Source organism: Anoplophora glabripennis, unplaced genomic scaffold (genome assembly GCF_000390285.2).
Source record: "Anoplophora glabripennis isolate ALB-LARVAE unplaced genomic scaffold, Agla_2.0 scaffold98, whole genome shotgun sequence".
NCBI classification, from domain to species: domain Eukaryota; kingdom Metazoa; phylum Arthropoda; class Insecta; order Coleoptera; family Cerambycidae; genus Anoplophora; species Anoplophora glabripennis.
Window position 1 is genome coordinate 220,852 of NW_019416280.1, and position 20,006 is coordinate 240,857.

The 20,006-nt window shown below is 31.3% G+C and overlaps 1 protein-coding gene across 1 annotated transcript in view; it reads right to left on the reverse strand.

Moving 5' to 3' along the window:
* LOC108904957 (protein still life, isoforms C/SIF type 2) overlaps positions 1-20,006 on the reverse strand; it is a 270,933-nt gene that overhangs the window by 138,340 nt on the left and 112,587 nt on the right. Inside the window, exon 3 of the mRNA XM_018707685.2 lies at positions 17,151-17,282. Coding sequence (XP_018563201.1) covers positions 17,151-17,282 — 132 coding nt within the window. The remainder of the gene's footprint in view (positions 1-17,150; positions 17,283-20,006) is intronic.

Genomic DNA, 20,006 nt, shown 5'->3' on the forward strand with positions numbered 1-20,006 from the left:
ATTTCTCCGTGTCAATGTAAATTACTATTAGTCCATCTGACCAGAGCATATAAAAGGATCTTCCCTCTTTCTTTCTTGTCACCATCTACAGAACCCTAATCTCTTCGGTTTATCTGCCTCAAGTGATGCACTTTTTTCACCTTACATTTGAAACCATTTTTTCGTAATATCCTTCTTGCACTGTCCTTCTCTATATTGTAGTTTACCTCAATCTCTTAGTGTTTTGCTCATTTTTACTATTTACATAATTTAAAATTCTGTTAACATTACTTATTTTACTAATTTGATTGCCCTGTCCTTCTTAAGAGATCCATATCCGCAAGTGTTTGAATATAATTAAAATTCCAAAATATTATTATTCAAAATTATAGTTTTCAAAAAACTAAAACTTTCCTATGTAAGATTTTAATACTGTCAGATCGACAATGAAACGATCTTTCAGAATTAAGAAAAAAATAGGGGGTTGCTATTTAAAAAAAATGTCGATGACGTCATTACTCGAAAACAAATGACGGTTGAAAATCGCCTTTTATGCTAAAATATGTATTTTTTAAATTAAAAATCGACCTGTTCGAGGATTTTTCCCAAAAAAAATTTGTTTCGTTTTTACTGAATACGGTATAAAGAACAAGAATATGTATTTTATATTGGTCATTTATGTAAATAACATACACAATAATACCGAGTTTTTTTGGAATTGGAACGTATCAGTTATAACTGATACGTTCCAATTTTATATATATTTTATTTTTCGTTTTTACTGAATACGGTATAAAGAACAAGAATATGTATTTTATATTGGTGATTTATGTAAATAAAATACACAATAATACCGAGTTTTTTTGGAATTGGAACGTATCAGTTATAACTGATTTATAAATTTTGCACAATGTCGGCGTTGCGGCTATTTTTATAGTAACGGCTCCATATATTTTGCTTATTTGAAATAAAGCTTTCATCGAATTTCCAGATGAATTTCAATGTAGAGCAAAATTGTGGCGTAACGTAAAACCGTCGGCTCCGATTCCAGCCGCCGCAAAACAACCAAAAATGCCGGAATCGTACGAAATAAAAGTTGGCGTAGATTTACGATTCGATGGTGAAATGGAGCATAACTCTAAATATCTAAGTTTACGCGGTTCTTTTTGCGGCAGGTAATTGCTTTATTTTTCATTTCTTCTATGGCTCAGTTTCTCCTGCACCGGTATGTAAATTTAATGAAACATATTTGTTTCTAAGATATGTTCATTTTATTAAGTTTTAGTAGAAAGAGGGCAGTTTTAAAGCACACAGAGATATCTGAACTAATTATATTATAGTTATAGATAATTGATATATCTCTCCCAATATATTGTCATTTTTCTCTGAATTAAATGGTGGGCAAGTATAAGATTATAATGAATAAATTTTTTGAAATAAATTTATTTACAAGTATGTTTTACTTATATGTTTAGTTAGCTCTATATCCAAATCGGTTTGTACTATTCATGGGAGTCATAGGCATTTTGTCTAAAAGAGATTAAAAATAAAACTATTTTGATCTTTATTGGGATGGAAATTACCAATACTGGACTGGAGTTATTAAGGAATTATAAGAACATATTAACATTTTCTAGGAGTCGGAAAAAGAGAGTTCTAATGAGATATACAGGGTGATTCAGTTTGATATTCGTGGCCTCGTATATCTTTTATTTTAACAAATAGCTATCGAAAACACCCTCCTTGGTTTGGATTTCTTGACACTTTTGATTAAACATAAAACATTCCATATCTCCGCAACCGTTACTTTGCGGACCCATGTTTATTGAGACTTTTCTGCTTATTTTGGTTCATACTATCTTCTTAAATATTGTACACTCTTTTTTTAACACCTTGTATAAGGAAGTCAATAGTTTCATTAGAAATATTGCTAGAAAAACAGCAAAAAAGATGAACCCTACCTTCAGTAGCTTTATTCTGAAAAATGATATCCAGCTGAAGAAACAACTGAATTTTGACGATTCTAAATAACGGTTTGTCAAAATAATTGACATTTTGTACCTACCTATTCTATCTATAACTAATTATAACATGAATATTTACAGTAACCAATAAAAATTAGATATGATTTTAATTTATGGAGAGTGTCGAAAGAACGCTAAAGCAGCCAGGCATTTATATCAACATCGTTTTCCGCTGAGATAACTTCCATCAGATAAAATTTTCGGAAAGTTGGACAGGAATTTGGCGGCAGTTGGAAGTTTTCAAAAGAAAAGAAGAGTTTTTAAACCCAGAAGGGCAAGAGATTAAGAACATTCGATAAAGATGTTAAATGGCTTGCTATATGTTCGGATCTCACTCCTATAGATTTAAATGATATTGACGACGTTAAAAACAGAATAAGAATAGAATGTCGGAGATTAAATGAAGAAACACTACAATGTGTTTGTAGAGACGAGACGGAGTGATAAACAGAGCTATTCTGTGTTTGGACGTCATGGACGTCATTTTGAACATTTGAAATAAGTATTGTTTTCAATTATTATATTATTATCGTATTAAAAATTAAATACGTTACTTTAAAAAAACATAATAAATTGTTTCCGCAGCTGGCTATCATTTTTCAGAATAAAGCTACTAAAAGTAGGGTTAATCATTTTTCTAGCAATATTTTTAATGAAATTATTGACTTCCTTACATACTTAGCTGAACGCAGAAACAAAATTTCTTCCAGAATGGATAAAAAATATATAGCAATTTTGACATACGTTGCCATGGAGACGATCTAATAATGTCATTTGATAGAGTTTGAGCGGCGATTTAAAAATATATAGGGTTTGTTATAGCTATTTGTTAAAATAAAAGGGATACAGGGCTGTGAATACTAAACTGAATCACCCGGTGTACCACAGGCATCATTTTTGGCTTATTTTTTTTGTTAAAATAACTTTCAATATTTTGCCTTATTACAGAGTTATTTACAATTTATCCAAAAAACTGGGGATATAATCAAAAACGTTATAATAAAATATTTACAATTTTCGAGAAAAAAATGTTTGACGTTTGTATATTTAAAAGGATTACGTAACTGGACGACATGTGTTTATTAAAATGTATTAAGTTATTTGCGAGATTTTTTTATAGTAATGTTTATTAATTCAGTATTACTGTGGTTTTCACAGTGCTCTTATTACCGTGGTTTATAGTTTACGTCAGTCTTAAAAGTATCCAAAATGGCCGACATTGCGCTAATTTATGCCAAGGCAAGACAAAATATGCTTTACGCTTGTATGCAGAATGTCCACAACATATTGTAGCAGCCGTGGAACAAATTTTTATACAGGGCGGTCGCGATGTAATGGGCCAAAATTCATGACTAGATTCCTGACGTGAAAATATTGCGATTTAGACAAACTCACCTTAGTCCAAAAGTTCATACTTACAGAGATACAGGGTGTTTAATGCAAAATATTATTTTAGTATTTTCTTATTTATTTCATAATAAATGCTCATATCGAAATGAAATTTTGGTGTTAGGGGTTTTCTGGGGCGAGAGGTTGTAGTTCATACATCGAGAGGTTGTAGTTCATAGAGAGCGCCACCTGCGCTAGGTCGAATGCGTTGAAAACGACAGAACTTTTTTATCTTTCAAAAATCTAATTCTCAGGTAGCAAATTCTGATTTTGCAACTTCTTTTACACAAAAAAGCTATACTTTTTGATAGTCGCTATCTTGCACCGTTCTCAAGATATTTAGCTTTGGTAATTCGAGTAATCAAAATAAGGTACGAATGTCAAAAAGAACAAGAGTTTATTTCAAATTATAAATTGTGATGAACAATTGAATATCAAATATTACAATAAATTTTCAACATGTCCGTCTCCAACTTCAATACATTTATTAACGCGTTTGTTCAAAGACTGCCGTATTTTAAAATAGAGATTCTTGTTACGAAATGATTCGGCGGCATTTACAATTTTCTGCCATAGCTCTTCGCGGGTGTTTATAGTTTCTCTATAGACAACTGAATTCATGTAGCCCCAGAAACAAAAATCCATAGGATTAAAGTCAGGACTACGAGGAGGCCATAATATTCGACTCCCACGACCGATCCAACGATCCGGAAAAATGTGGTCAAGATAGTTGCGTACTCTGACAGAATAATGAGGGGGAGCTCCATCTTGCATGAAAAATAGACTTTGCCGTGTATTCAGTGGTAAATCGTCGAGGTAGTCAACTAAATGGTGCTGCAGGAAATCTAAATACAAGTCACCATTTAGATTTGGAGGAAGCTCATGTGGACCCAAAAGGTGATTTCCTATGATTCCGCACCAAACATTTATCTTAAATTCATGTTAGAAGTGAAGTGACGCTCACTGACTACGTGAGAATTTTCATTATCCCATATGTGCTTGTTTCTAAAATTGAAAATTCCTCGACGAGTAAAGGTCGCTTCATCAGTGGATAGTACATTATCCAAAAATTCCTGGTCAAGGTTTTGCTGATTGCGCATAAAATGAGCAAATTGTAATCTAGCTGGTAAGTCTGCTGCTAAAAGATTTTGCACGGGTGTAAAAGGGTAGGGATATAAATTTTCCTTGTGAAAGATTTTGAGAACTGTTGTTTTACTAACACCGGTTTCTCTAGCTACCTGCCTGCTGCTAACTTCTGGATTTCCTGCCACTCTTACTAAAATTTCTTCTTCTTGGTGAACTGTAACAGTACGCCCTGCGTTGTCTCTTTTAGGACGAAAACTACCAGTTTCTCCAAGTCTATTAAAAAGTTCTTGAAATAGTTTCCGATTTGGTTGCCTTCTATTCGGATACAACTCTGAATACCGACGAAGCGCTCGACGTCCAACATAATCTGATTGCGCATAAACGCAAACCATATCGCGCATTTCTCCATTTGAAAATAAATTATGGCGTGGCATGTTATCTCGCATTACGATTTAGATCATAAAGTAAAGAATACTTTTAATAAGGCACGAATAATACTGTAATATTACTGACAGCACTAAGATAAGTGAAAAATGTCAAAATTGGATTTGAAAATAAGCCTACTTGAAAATTTTTGCCGATTTGTAATTGAATGCAAATACATTGGAATTTTCAATGGCAAATTTTACGAGAACGGTGCAAGATAGCGACTATCAGAAAGTATAGCTGTTTTGTGTAAAAGAAGTTGTAAAATCAGAATTTGCTACCTGAGTAGTAGACTTTTGAAAGATAAAAAAGTTCTGTCGTTTTCAACGCATTCGACCTAGCGCAGGTGGCGCTCTCTATGAGCTACAAGCAAACCATGGATATATTTCAATCTCTCGCCCCAGAAAACCCCTAACACCAAAATTTCATCTCGATATGAGCATTTATTATGAAATAAATAAGAAAAAACTAAAATAGTCAGGAATCTAGTCATGAATTTTGGCCCATTACATCGCGCCCACCCTGTATAGAGTAGAAGAAAATCTCTTAATAAATACAAGGTAACTCGTTCGACAAGTAGGTACCTAGAATATCACAGGCAACAGTGTGGCACGTATTACACTAGACTCAAGTGTATCCCTATCATGTATAGTGTGTCTAAGTATTAGTACCAGCTGAGTACCACAAAGACTGCAAACTTTCAACTTTTTAATAATTTATTTCCCAGATTTCGAAGTGCTTTTCGAAGCTTTAAAGGCGTATCACATTTCGCATTGAATTGAAATAGAAAATACACAACTTTTCTAACAAACAGTTGAATTGAAAATAACTCACTTCTAATTGGAAATGCCGTAATAAACGTGTGTACCTACTTTGTTGGAAATTGTAGTGGAAAGCTAGAAAAGTTTTTTCAATGAAACCTGTCGGAAATTAAAACGTGCATGAATTTTCTAAAAAAGTAGGTAATAACGTAAGGGATGTTTACGGCAGAAGTTTTCATTGTTTATCTGTGAGGATATGAAACTGTAGATGCAAAATATGCTTAAAACCCGTTGTGAATTCAAATAGATACGAGTGAATGGTTTCGTTATGTTAATAACTAAAATAATTAAAAATTTTGTTGCAGTTTTGGAGTATCTGATGTTCAAATTAATGTAACGAAAATTTGAAACATGAGCCCCGATACAGTGAGGAAACCGAAAATATCGAGATTGTATATTTATGATTTTTAACTCCATGGATGATTTGAAATATTTTCATTGAAATAAAAAATATTTGTCTTAGAACTGGGTATTACTCGAATACTGTATATTTATGGGTAGTATTTAGTACAATGTTTGTGTAATCAATATTCAAGTAGGTACTGAATACTTTTGTACGGCAGTGTTCAGTAGGTATTTGTATTTATTACTTTTAGATATGTCAGGAAAAATACATATATTCTATTATTAGCTCATATATTACACTCGAGACCAAAAATTAATTTAATCGCGAAAGAAAAATTAAAAACAAAAAATATTTTAAATTTTTTGCTGAAACGGTATATTCCTAAATTATGTCTGATATTCTATTATTTAAACCAATGTTATTAATTTTAATTGTTTTTAATTACACTTATATGTACTGTACATTGTTTTTCATATAACATGAATACTTTCTCTGTAATCATACCCAGTTCTTACTTCTTTCGGGATTAAGTAGTCAGTGGGGAGTTGTAAGCAATAGCTCCATAGTTATGATAAGTTGGTGTAACTTTTAGATATAGTTTTTCCGATATCAATTGAAGAACCAACATATTAATAGTATGTACCTACCAGGTTCGGTCGCTGACGCAGCAACTCGGTATTGAAATATTTGAAAAACCTGTTCCCATATTTATTTAGCCATACCCATATACAGGTCTGGTCGAACTAAACGTGGAGGTGGTAGAAATGTATACGCCCAGTTGAAGAACGCGAGCGCGGGCAAAGGAAAACGATTACAATTGCATTGGGCTACTGGGCAATAAATCACAGCAGATGACAAGTGGTTGATAAATTGCCCAGCAATGCAGTGCAGCAATGCGAAATTTTTTGTGATTCAGGTAATTTGTATAAATAATTGTATAAATAATTAAAATATGTTGTTTTGCCAAATGAACATATGATAGAAATTTTCTACACATTATATACAAATTATTATAATTTTTTACCTTTAGCAGAAAATTTTTTTAGGTACGCCTATGAAACTCTTTAAATTTTATTACCAGACGTTTTTTTGCATGTTCAACTGACGGAAATACTATACAGATTGATTTTATGGATTTAAATATTTCTGTATTCAATAGTCGCATTTTTCAATAATTTTTTTGCTACCTTAAAACTGTTTTTGATCCTGAAAGTATCTTTAGAAGCTTTAGTATACCTTTTATTTTTGTTATTCTCTCTATTGTTATTATCATCTACAAACATAACAATTTGACGGCTTTTTCTACCTTTCTTTTAATAACATTGATTTTTCCTACCTGTTACTCACTTTCTCTATCACCCCTTCAAAACAAAGTTAAATAAAGTTCTGGATAGCAGCCCCTTGTCGTAAACCTCTTTTAATTTGGAAACTTTTTGTTAATGACCCAGTTAATCTTACCCTGTACCAGTTTAATTAACATGGGAGGAATCTTATTTCTTGTAATATGCCATACTGCTGTTTTATCATATCATAAACTCCTTTATAATAATATTAATAAGGTGTCTGTGTAATTCCGATTGATCTTTTTTGAATGAGTTATAAGGAAAATCGAGAATTAATCGAGAATTAAGAAGAATATAAAAACTTTAATTCTTCTAATAAAGCAGTTGAAATAAGTGTTCCTTAAGGTTCTGTTTTGGGCCCGATACTGTTTATTTTATACACTAAAGAATTGGATACTTCATTGCCTGAAATGTTTCTATGTATGCTGATGATCAATCCGTTATTTTAGGCAAATCTAATAATGACGCAGGATATAATTGGCACGCTTTTAACAAACATTGTAATGTAGAGAAAACTCAGTATATAAGATTTCACAATCTTCAGGAAATATGTAATGTATTGAATATAAAAATTGAAGAGCACAATTTGATTAGTAACAACGCTATTAATTTTTTGTCTAAATTGGAAATAATATTTTGAACAATTGGATAAACTTCTGTGACATATTTAATTCGTAATGTACAATCTGTTTTAACTAAAGAACAACTACTCAATATATTGTAACAAGTAGAAATTGAAATAAAATAAATAATGACATGTTAGATAGATGGTGACAAGATAGTAAAGATGATTTAGTTGACAGCGGGATGAAATTTGACAATGTAATATAATAGTAAAGGTAGAATGAAATATCTGTATAGAGGAATCAAAAGTGTCTATAAAAGAAAGCAATGTAGTTAAAAAAGGAATTAAAAGGTATTAAATTTGGTAAAGTAAAATTGTATAAATTAATAAAGGTATATGATTGGTTGATATTGAATACGATATATCCAAAATTATTGTAAATAGAGATAAGAGTGCGGTGAAAGGAAAAAGAAAAATGTGGTTATCTAGGAGACGAAAAATAAATAGTGAGAGGAGAATTAAGAAAAGAAAAGTCAAATTGGAAGATATTAAAGTTGGAGCCATTAAAATAAGTTGAAAATCAAAAGAATTGAAGAAAATTACTGAAGATTAAAAAAAGGGAATCCCATAAAATAACAAGAAAAGAGTAAGTATTGAAGAGAGGAAGAGTGGCAGAGTAAAGCATAGCAAAGCATTCAGCACAGCGACAGTGTGGGACAATTAAAAACAAATAAGAAAGAAGCAACCAGGAAGAGTCAAGAAATATGAAATAATTTATTCGGCATAAAGGAAAGTTGGTTTAAATCGAAACTGACAGATAAACCAAGAAAAGTACAATACTGTCAGGTAATTAAAATATTATTTTCATTGTCGTAGACAAATAGATAAGGAAAGGCCAGGAGAGGTGACGCAGACAGTAGCAATCTAAGGAGGAGAGTAGCAAATAGAAGAAAGAAAAGACAAATTGGAGGAGAGTTCAAAGACGGAAAGGAAGGATATGATACAGGAAGGATATGATACAGGAAGGAGAAGACAGAAAGGACATCACGAGTAAGAAAACACAGACAAATAGACAACAAAGTGTAGGATAGGTAATCATAAAAAAAATTGTATAGAATAAGAAATTAGAATTTAGCTATCTTAGGGTAGATAGGGATCTAGGAAAAATTGTTATAAATTGTTAACTGTTGGGATAATATACAAAATTCAAACTCAATTAAGCATTCATATTATTTTTTTTTAAAAACAAAGAAACAAATTTAAATACCTAATAATTTTCTTATAAAAAATTTCTTTTGAACCAACTACTGAGATTTCAAGTGCTCAATAAAAATTTTTATCATTCAATTATAGTTTGAGAATAATTAAAAAAAAAATTATATAAAAAATAAAGTTATCTTTAAAGACTAAAAATCAAAATTAAGTGTGGTATTAAAAGAGCTTGTTTGGGGTAAGTATAGAATATAATTTTTATAGATTTTAAGAATACTATAAAAAAATCAAAATTTAAACAATTTAATACATTTCACATATAAACTTTATCTTTATAATACTATAAATTGGCTATAACATTAAATTTTTCAGTTCATTACAAATATCAAACACAATTAAATTATCATCAATATAACACAAAATTTAATAATTATTTATAGTATTATAATATACTACGGTTTAGTTGAGTCTAGGTTAAGGTATGGTTGTTCAACCTCATTTCAGATATTTTTATTGTTCAAAAAAATATTAAGGTGTATGGTATGTGAATACTGTGTCGTGTAGGAATCTATTTAAGCAATTTAGAATTTTAACTTTATGTTGTCTGTGGATTTATGAACTATCTGTACATGTGTATACGAATAAGAACAAATTTTTGAAGGATATTGATATTCATTGCATTAATACAAGGCAACAAGCATGCTACGAATTTAAAAGTTTTTAATTTTTTAAAAAGTTTTTCAATTGACAGCTGTGTTTATACTTGGGACGAGTTTTTTTAAGGTTTAATTTGTAAAGCAATTATTTTGACAATTCCTATACAAATTTGTATTTTGTTTTAGAGGAAATTATTATTCTAGATATTCTAAAATTTAAATTTGAATTTATATACTCGTATAACTACGGTTAGGAACTCTTCTTTATTTTTAATATTTTTTTTTTGATAAAAGTTATACATAAAAAATTCTGCTTGTCGCAATAATCGCATTATCATAGGAAATTTAGACTTTGATGTACAGGCTGTTCATAAAATAAAAATATTTGAAAATTTGACAAATTGACAATACTGTTTCTATTGTTTCAAAAGCTTGGCTGTCGTGGTGAAGCTTTTGAAGAGTCATCACTGAAGATGTCGATAGTGAAGAACGGCAAAACGTTTGGAATGCAACCAGTTACATAAACCACTACGGAGCGACTCAGATGACCACCATTGTCTGCTTAGAGCCTTAGAACCAGCAACAATAATATAAATCAACATCAGGGTGGCCTAGGGGTTTTAACCGCCCCCCAAAGCCTAGCCCAAGAACAACAAGGGCGGATCAATGCTCCCTAGCTAAGGCTAAGGAAGTCCATTGAAAGTCTACAATTGATGACAACCAAGCACATAGGTCACGGCATAACAAAAAACCAAAGAGCTTGATATATCTAATTTTATTTTCCAATAATTCAACGTTATTTCTGAAATCAACACAATATATATTTTTTTTTTACTTTAAGTGTTCCTATGAACAGAACTTTCATAACGGTCAAACTGAGACATTGAAGTGTCTCTTCTTATAGCTGTTTTACATTAACAATTTATTGATCAATTAATTCATGAAATCGCTTCATCAAGAAATTGGACAAGTGTAATGCACCAAATCTGCTGTCAAATAACTTGATGAATTTATTCATCAAGTTCTTGACGAATTAGAGCTCATTCTAATTTTCGTCAATTTCTTCATGAAGTTCGGAAGAACCAACCCAGATTGGTAGAACTGATTCATACGTCAAAAAACTTGACAAAATCTGTAGCAGTGTAAAACCACACTGTTTACCAATAAATTCGTGAATTAATTCATGAAGACTTCGTCAATTTATTCATCAATAAATTGTAAATGTAAAACAGCTGCTATTACAAATTTATTTGTCAAAACTCTGATCCCTTACAAATGAGAGGAGTTGAATGGGAAGAACAGGACCAAGTTGAAAATTTTAGGCGGAAGTACATTTAGGTCTAAAGGTGCAAGATTTTTTCAAGATGATCCATGTCCCATTCATCTTCTCGCTCCTTTTGCAACTTCTAATCATATTCCACCTCGGCGTCCAGATTTGACGACTGTAGATTTTTATTTATGGGGCATGTGAACTAAAAAGTTATGAAAATGTTGACAGAAGTTCAGAAGCCATGTTCAATTATTGACACTTTGTGTCTCAATCACATTGCATTTTCATGTTTATTATTTTAATGAGCAGGTTTTTTTATGAAAATTAGTTTTTTCAAAAATACAGTGTGTCCAAATAAATCGGCACCATATGGTCTTTCCTAAAATCAAAATAATAAAAAAGTTTTCCATAAGGTGCCGATTTAATTGGACACACTGTATAAAGAATACGGTGTCTCCTCTTTAGATAGTAATCGGTAGACAGTGTCAAAATAATACGAGCTGACAAAGTTAGTTACTTTTGTCCCAGTATGAAGTGTGACAGGTTGAAGATAACCGTTATTATATTTTTTTAAATATCTTGTCTTAGAAAATGCTTTCAGTGTGTAATACGAAAGGGTGACGATAATTGATAATACAGTTTTTACTTAAAGTTTATTACATTATCTAGTTGATGCTTGTAATACAGAATTTTCTATTGCAATCTAAAAGAACAAATGGAGGGGAAGAATACTTAAAAAAGTATTTCATAAGTTGTCAATCGAATATACTCCACGAATCAATAATGTCCAATTTTTATTTGCGAAAGTGGTGGGCGATATCTGCCGATTTAAAGTATGAAGTTACACTTAAATAATTTAATAATCCTCACGCCAACGTCATCCTCACGCCAACGTCACACCGCTTTCGGTCTCGTGGAAGTAATCGTAACTTTTGCCAATATAGCGCCGTCCTTTTCCCCTAGCAACTTTGGCATATAGCCACCTCAATATTTTATTACATCGAAACTTTTCCTAGAACGACAGTTTGTGCTCAACGAGGTGACGATTGGACTCGTCGAATCAACAAGAATTTGTTAGTTACATTGAAAAATAACTTTGTTTTCTCCTTCATAAATGATTCAAACGCATCAAACTAATTTGGAAAATCTCTTATGTTTAAATTAATATAAGAAATTAGTTCATATAAAAAAAAATAAATTATGTAAAAGTATGCCAAGGTGTAGTATAGGCCGCTTCGCCGCGGTAAAACTATTGCAAAGTTCTCCACAGAGTCTAGTCCGAGAACAACAAGGGCGGGTAAAATATTCCTAACTAAGGCCATTGAAAATATACAACTAGCGGCGATCAGGTACGTAGACCACGGAATAAGAATCCAGAAAGCCATGGTATTTCAAACTAATTTTCAAGATCATTTGGTGTATTCGATGTATTAAATAAATGTTCAGTATCAAGTAATTAAAAGAATGTAACACCAAATCAAATTTAGCTCGTAAAATGCAATGAAAAGATAAACAAAACAATCTTACATATAATGTATACAGGTATAAATGTATGAGAAAGAAAAATTCTTTGGAAAAAAACACTTGGGGAAATAACGAAGTGTAATTTCTGGGACTTAACTTATTTCATACCAATGTTCAATGACATTTTGTAGGTAGTAATCTGATGCCCCCTATTTTTCTTTAGAAAAGTAGAAATCGCTTCAGATGGCCGTATTTGGTAATGGTACCTTATACAAAATCATAAATTATATTGTCCGACGTTATTTACTTGAGGCTTAGTTTTCGCCTTTTTTTCTTTATTTATTTGGTAATTGATCACCTGCCATAAAATTAAAAAAATTATGAAAGAATCAGTCAAGGATTATTTTTCTGAAAATCCAAAAATCTCATACTGAAAAAAGCTGACAAATACAAAACACACATACACGGGGTATGCCACCAGGAATAGCCACTATCGATATATGGGAAAGTACTGAAAGTAAGTGCCTTTATTATTCTATCACTATCATTGTTGGAATTATTACTTACTACTCTTAAACTCATTATATAGGTTTGTTAATTTAGTATTAGTAAGGAGTTATGACTGAAAACGTAGCAAAAGAACCTACTATTTCCGTATTTTCATCATAAATAATGGGTATTTTTTAATTCTGTATAAGTTTTACACAGCGTAAGTTTTCAAAATTGTCCACAAATTGCCTCCATGCATTTCGTGAACGTTTTCGGTTTTCTGGATATCGAGCAGCAAATTCTCTACATGTTCCTGAAATTACTTTGTCACATTTTCCATAAATAACATACAAATTAAAATAATTCTCATTAGTATACCTAATTTAAACGATCCCCAGGCATTTTTATTTAAATTTACAAAACTATTACAGACACAACAATAATTTGACAACTAACTTGACAAATGTGGGGAGTAAAAAAATACAGGGTATTCTATTTAAGTTAATAAAGTTATAACTTTTTAAAATTATCAAAAGTAATTGCAAAAATGAAACACCTAGTATTAAATGTTTTAATTTGTTGGTTTACCATAATTTAGTGTTAAAATTCACTTGTTATCACGCTCCTGAAAAGAGTTACTTGCATCTCCACGGCCTCTTGCATCTGTCAAACTTTTTCTTTAAATATTAATATCTCAAAATCTGTAACTCCTAAGTGTAGGGAATATTTAATAAGGTGACCTTCAAATTTCACGCAGAATCTGAAAATGCAATAATATATAGGGTGTTCCGTTTAAAATAAGTTCTTGTCGATTTCCGGTATAATCAGAACTGCCATAAAGTTCTAAATATTTTAGCTGTGTTAGCCCTACTGCCTTTGCTAGGTTGCCAAATTTTCAGATTTATCGGATCAGTATTTTCCGAGATATCGACAGTGACGATTCCTGGTAAGACAATCTGTATAGCACGCACTTGACACTTTGACAGGTTAAATTTGTTTATGACTGTTTCCATAATTAGAGACATAATATTATATTTATTCTATTATTACTTACTTCATCTTTTAGTATTTATAGCCAACAAGAATCCAAGTTAACTGAGAAATGTTTACGTTCAATAAAATAATCACTGTTTTCATTTTCTTTTGATAGTATTATTTTCCTTCCCCAAAATTTTGATCGAACCCCATTATGATGCCTATAAGACGGTTTTCCTAAGCGTGCTCGCAAATTATTGATTTCTCGAGACGAGAATTGAGAAATCAAAGTTGTGAACACGCGGCAGAGTTTCGAGTGAGTGAGCTGTTTGTTTATAATACTTTGGTAGTCAGAACTTGAGAAAGATTGTATCTTTAGTAGAGATTCCTTTAATGAAAAAGTTGCGTTATAACAAATAAAAACAACAGATTACAAGACATGTTGATTTTTATGACGATACTGATAGATTAATACAGAAAAGGCCTTGACTTGATAGTTTTTTGCAACAAAAGAAAAATTTGTTCTTAGTTCTAGCATTATTGAGCAGTATTATATAGCTCCTTCCTACACTAAAAGTGTCAGTTTGCGCTCCATTTTGATATAGACAATTTCTACATCTGATTAATTCTATGTTGTGCATAGAATCAAAAGACTGTAACGCTGCTAGCTGCAACTCTTGTGTGGAATTATATTTAGACTGTTTAGTCTTTAATTCTTCGCTACAGAAAGATGTCGAGTGAGGATAGATCAGGCGACCGTAGTGGCTCCCGATTCAGTTATTACCTAATTTCTGCCAATAACTGTAATTTATAAAGTTATTATGAGGTGCAAAGTGTCGCTCTACAGCATGTTGATAGAAAAATGACTCTCCTGATGACTCTTTAAAAATGGTCTGAAAATTTATTAACATATTTTCTGTAAAAACGTTAAGTATCCCAAATTCTCAAATGGTGTTAATACATATATGAAGTTGACAGAGCTGATAATTACGATGAAATATAAAAGTTAAATTAGAATTAAAAATAACACTTTATTATTATTATTGTATTTATTGCAAGAGCTTTTGCCTAATTCCTGCTATTTATTTTTCACTGTAAGTTCATAGTATTTTACAAAATAATAATTATTTTATGCGAATTTTAAAATTTGAGGTAATAAGAACCCTCATCACAAAAATAAGAAATTTCCACAAATAAACATTATGGACATCAAAGGACACGGTCACAATTGAAAATAGCTCTGAATATCTTAAACAAATCAAGATATTTAGATGCGGTTTTCATTATTTAGCTTTTCTGGAAAACCGAACCTGTAGCATCTTAATTAGTTTTCTTCCTACCATCCTAAAGTGTCGAATTTGATCTACCCTCTACATATGAAGAAATACGTAATTGAAATCATACATTCCTTAAGGTTTTTGATACGGGAAATCACTCTTTAAAGTTGATGACAACGTCTCTCTCACACCTTGTATAAAATCGCCCAAGGTAGAACCGCTCCCGCTTTTAAAATTAAACGACTCCATTACATTTATGTTAGTTCCACGAGGAACTTTTTAGTCCAAGCATTCTGTCACGGATTAATGTTAAATTTGCAGAAATTATTACCTGTACAAAAAAAATATGACCGTATAGAAAATTAAATTTTAAATTGAGTTTCTTGTTCTTTAAACTCGATCCAATATGGCGAACATGGTTAAAAAAAATCGCAAAGTTGAAAAAAACGGTTTTTCTAAAATAACTAAAAAAATATAGCACGGATTGAAAAATTTTAAATGAGAAAGTTGTAGGTTTTAAAAAGATCTATCGACTGATTTTTTGAAAGTATCGATTGCTTTGTTACTTTTCGAGATATATCGAAAAAACCGTTAAAAATCTTCTCTTTTCTCTTCTTCTATAACTCGTTTACATTTACGTGCCCATATTTGCTATTTACTGCAAGCATAGCCCGCGGCAAGCCAAAAAAGTACATTTTTGAAAAATTTAAAAATATTAATTATTTTTCGAGATATATCGATTTTTTGAAAAAAAGGCGCTCTCGAAAATTGGCCAGATCTTCTCAGCGGATAGCCCTACAGTAACGATTTTCGGTTTATTTTCTTCGTAAAGAGTTATATTATCATGCTGTTAAAAAATGTTGACGATTTTATTAATTTTAAGGATCAAAAAATGACTTTGAAAAAGTTGCACTTTTTTGGGTATGTAACTATTTCAATTTTTATTTTATGAAAATGACTTTTAAAGAAAGAAAACTAAACATTTACGGGTCTATTTTGCTACTAAGGCGAAAATGCTATAATATTCGTGTTTAGCTACCCCAGATTAAGTACAAAAAAATAATAAAAATTGAAATAGTTATTTGAAAAAAACATACCCAAAAAAAGTGCAACATTTTCAGTCATTTTTTGATCCTTAAAATTAATAAAATCGTCAACATTTTTTAACAGTATGATAATATAACTCTTTACGAAGAAAATAAACCGAAAATCGTTACTGTAGGGCTATCCGCTGAGAAGATCTGGCCAATTTTCGAGAGCGCCTTTTTTTCAAAAAATCGATATATCTCGAAAAATAATTAATATTTTTAAATTTTTCAAAAATGTACTTTTTTGGCTTGCCGCGGGCTATGCTTGCAGTAAATAGCAAATATGGGCACGTAAATGTAAACGAGTTATAGAAGAAGAGAAAAGAGAAGATTTTTAACGGTTTTTTCGATATATCTCGAAAAGTAACAAAGCAATCGATACTTTCAAAAAATCAGTCGATAGATCTTTTTAAAACCTACAACTTTCTCATTTAAAATTTTTCAATCCGTGCTATATTTTTTTAGTTATTTTAGAAAAACCGTTTTTTTCAACTTTGCGATTTTTTTTAACCATGTTCGCCATATTGGATCGAGTTTAAAGAACAAGAAACTCAACTTAAAATTTAATTTTCTATACGGTCATATTTTTTTTGTCCAGGTAATAATTTCTGTAAGCATTTCTCTATAATGCTTGGACTATTTTCTATAAATCGAGGGGTCGTGTCACGCCGAATAGAATTTGGTATAAATCGAGTACCGTCTGATTTCTGGTTAGACAAAGAGGAGGAAATTAAACTTACCGTCTCGATGGCTTTCTCGAGGCGGAAGATCTCTTCTTGAAGTAAGTGTAAAGTTCCAGTCTTTCCTCGGTGTCTTGCAAAAGCTGCGGCACAAGCACTATGAATGCTGTTTACCCAGTTCTCTAATTCAACCTGCAACAAAGTGATTAGTTTTATTTTATTATCTTCGCTTTAAAATAAATGGCGTTACTTGGGTACGTGTTTGTGGAAACAGTAAATGGAATTCTTGATCAAAAGATGAATGGGTGATTTGGTTTACTTAGGATATGAACGCGCAGTATACGGAATGGTCGATTCCCTATGTTTACAATGATTCAAACATTTAAGGTAAGGTCAATATTATTTGTATTAAAAAATTTTTGATGCTATATTCTCTTAGTATCTCTCACACGTTTAAAAAGATTAATTTGAATCCTGCGTATTCAGAGAAGATACGAACATGTTACACAAGGTGTTTTATAAGTTCATGTCATATACTCCAGTCGAATTAGAACATAAAACCTGAAAACTTTAAAAAATTATTAGTAGATATTTTATTGCACTTTGTAACGGGGAAGGGCATGTAGAATGTTAAAATCAAAAAAGTAACTCGAAAGAAGTGACACTAAATTGGCAAACTGAAATAAGTGGCAAATTTACACGTTTTCTCCATTTTTTTTACTGCCCACGAAAATCTAGACGACCTATAGGAAAAATAGTAATTTTATGTTGTAGGCAATTAAATTACCTACAATTTAAGGTATCTATAATCATATTTCACCGATTTGTTGTGTTGTGGATTATTATTGCAAATAGCGATGGTTGTTGAAATTTATGGAAAACACGGTCAATCCTATGATCAACATGTGTACTAAACGCCGATTCAATTATTGCTTCAGGTATTTGTTATTTAATTTTGTTTGTTTTTTTGCAATTGTCTAATTACTAATCGTTAATTCTAGAAATTAATATCGTAGTTTCAAGATAATTGATCAAAAGAAAAATATCGAAAAAAAAATCAAAAAATTGAAATTAAGTATCCCTTTACAACCCTTAAGCCCTTTAGTATTAAGTATATAATAGGTCGTTACCTTAGATTCCAAAAATTGAATTTGCTATTATTTTTCAGTACCTAGTACAAGCTTATATATTTACTTTCATTAACTTATTTTTCAGAAAAAATGGAACATTTTCTGTCCTATCAAAAACTATTGTCTCTCTCTCGCTGTGACGTCAGCTCATATACATGCGCAATAGAAACATAAACAAAATACACAGAAAATGATTTGACATCATGATTCATGATAGTTTTGATACTTTATAATTTGGGGTTAATATCACAAACCTAGTAGATCTGTGTTATTTATTATTATATAGTGAGTGTGGCAGTGATAACTGGTAAGTATATTGTAATTTTTCATGCTCTCCATGTTACTTAAAATTATAATAAATAAAAATAACACACAAAAACACCACCGGTCACCAGCACAACAAATAGTAAATGGTATAATGGTAAATGACAGAAAATGTGACTGTTCCAGCAATGCCAGAATAGCCAACTTAACTTGTTATATCAACTTAAATTTAAAGCGTAAAGCGCATGCGACATAGTTGACGTCACAATGCCTTATAGAAAAGGACGGAAAATGTTCATATTTTAAACTTGTATATCTCAGTTAATATTAGTAAAAACAAAATTCTGAAAAAAAGCTATATTAATTTTAAAACATGTTGAATTCAAATAAATAAAGAAATATGTTTGAAACGATCCTATTAGTAGCACTTTACAAGGAGTGCCAGGTTCACGCATGCGCGTGAATGTCGCCGTCGACTGCGCGAGAGATTTTTCAACCTAATTTGAAACGTTCAAGTATAAAATCTCGCGCGCGAGTAAGCTACGTTTACGCGTACGCGTGGGCCCGGCGCTCCCGAGTGCAGGCTGTCTATTAACGTTAACCTTTACTGCTACTAGCGCGTTTATTACACGAACTATCAATGTAAAACATTCTGAATATAAAAATTTAACCCTTTCTTTAATTGTCTAAAATCCCGACCTGATACGTCTAATAGTTAATTAACAATTAACGGAACATAAAAAGCTATCTTGCGGACAAAGAGGTAAGGGATTCCTCATTTTTAAATTACCGTAAAAATGCAAAAAGATCGAATTCCCGAGCGGCTTTTGCCTCATTCTGGGACAATTTGTTTATAACGTTGTTTCGCACGTCCTACTTTTTTAGCCTTTTGAAAATTTTCTTTTTCGATACGTTTCTTTGGATACCTCCTAAAATTAACGTTTAGTTAATCAACTAAACAATTAGTTGCAAAAACGAATGAAATTAACTAACAAGGACCTGCTGCAACAATTTCACGGTCAATCGAATCGGTCTTTAGTAAACACGTTCATCACTGGATTGACCGTCTTTTCCATAAATTTCATTAACAACCATCGCTTTTTGCAATAATATGCACAATTTTTGGAAAACGGATTTTTCCACGTTCAACCTTTATTTTACAGTTAACAAATTGGTGAAATATGACTTTAGATACCTTAAATTGTAAGTAATTTAATTGCCTACAATATAAAATAACTAATTTTCCAATAGATCGTATAGACTTTCGTCGACAGTAAAAAAGTGAAAAAACACGTAGTCACTTATTTGCAATTTGCCAACTTAGCATCTCTTCTTTCGAATTACTTTTTTGATAACATTCTACATATCCTTCCGCGTCATAAAGTACAATAAAATGTCTGCTAATAATTTTTTCACGTTTACCTCTAATTCGACTGGAGTAATAAACCAAAACGCCTTAAGAAAATAAGAGTCTAAACATTTAAAAAAATTATTACATTGATTCAAATATATACTACGTGAT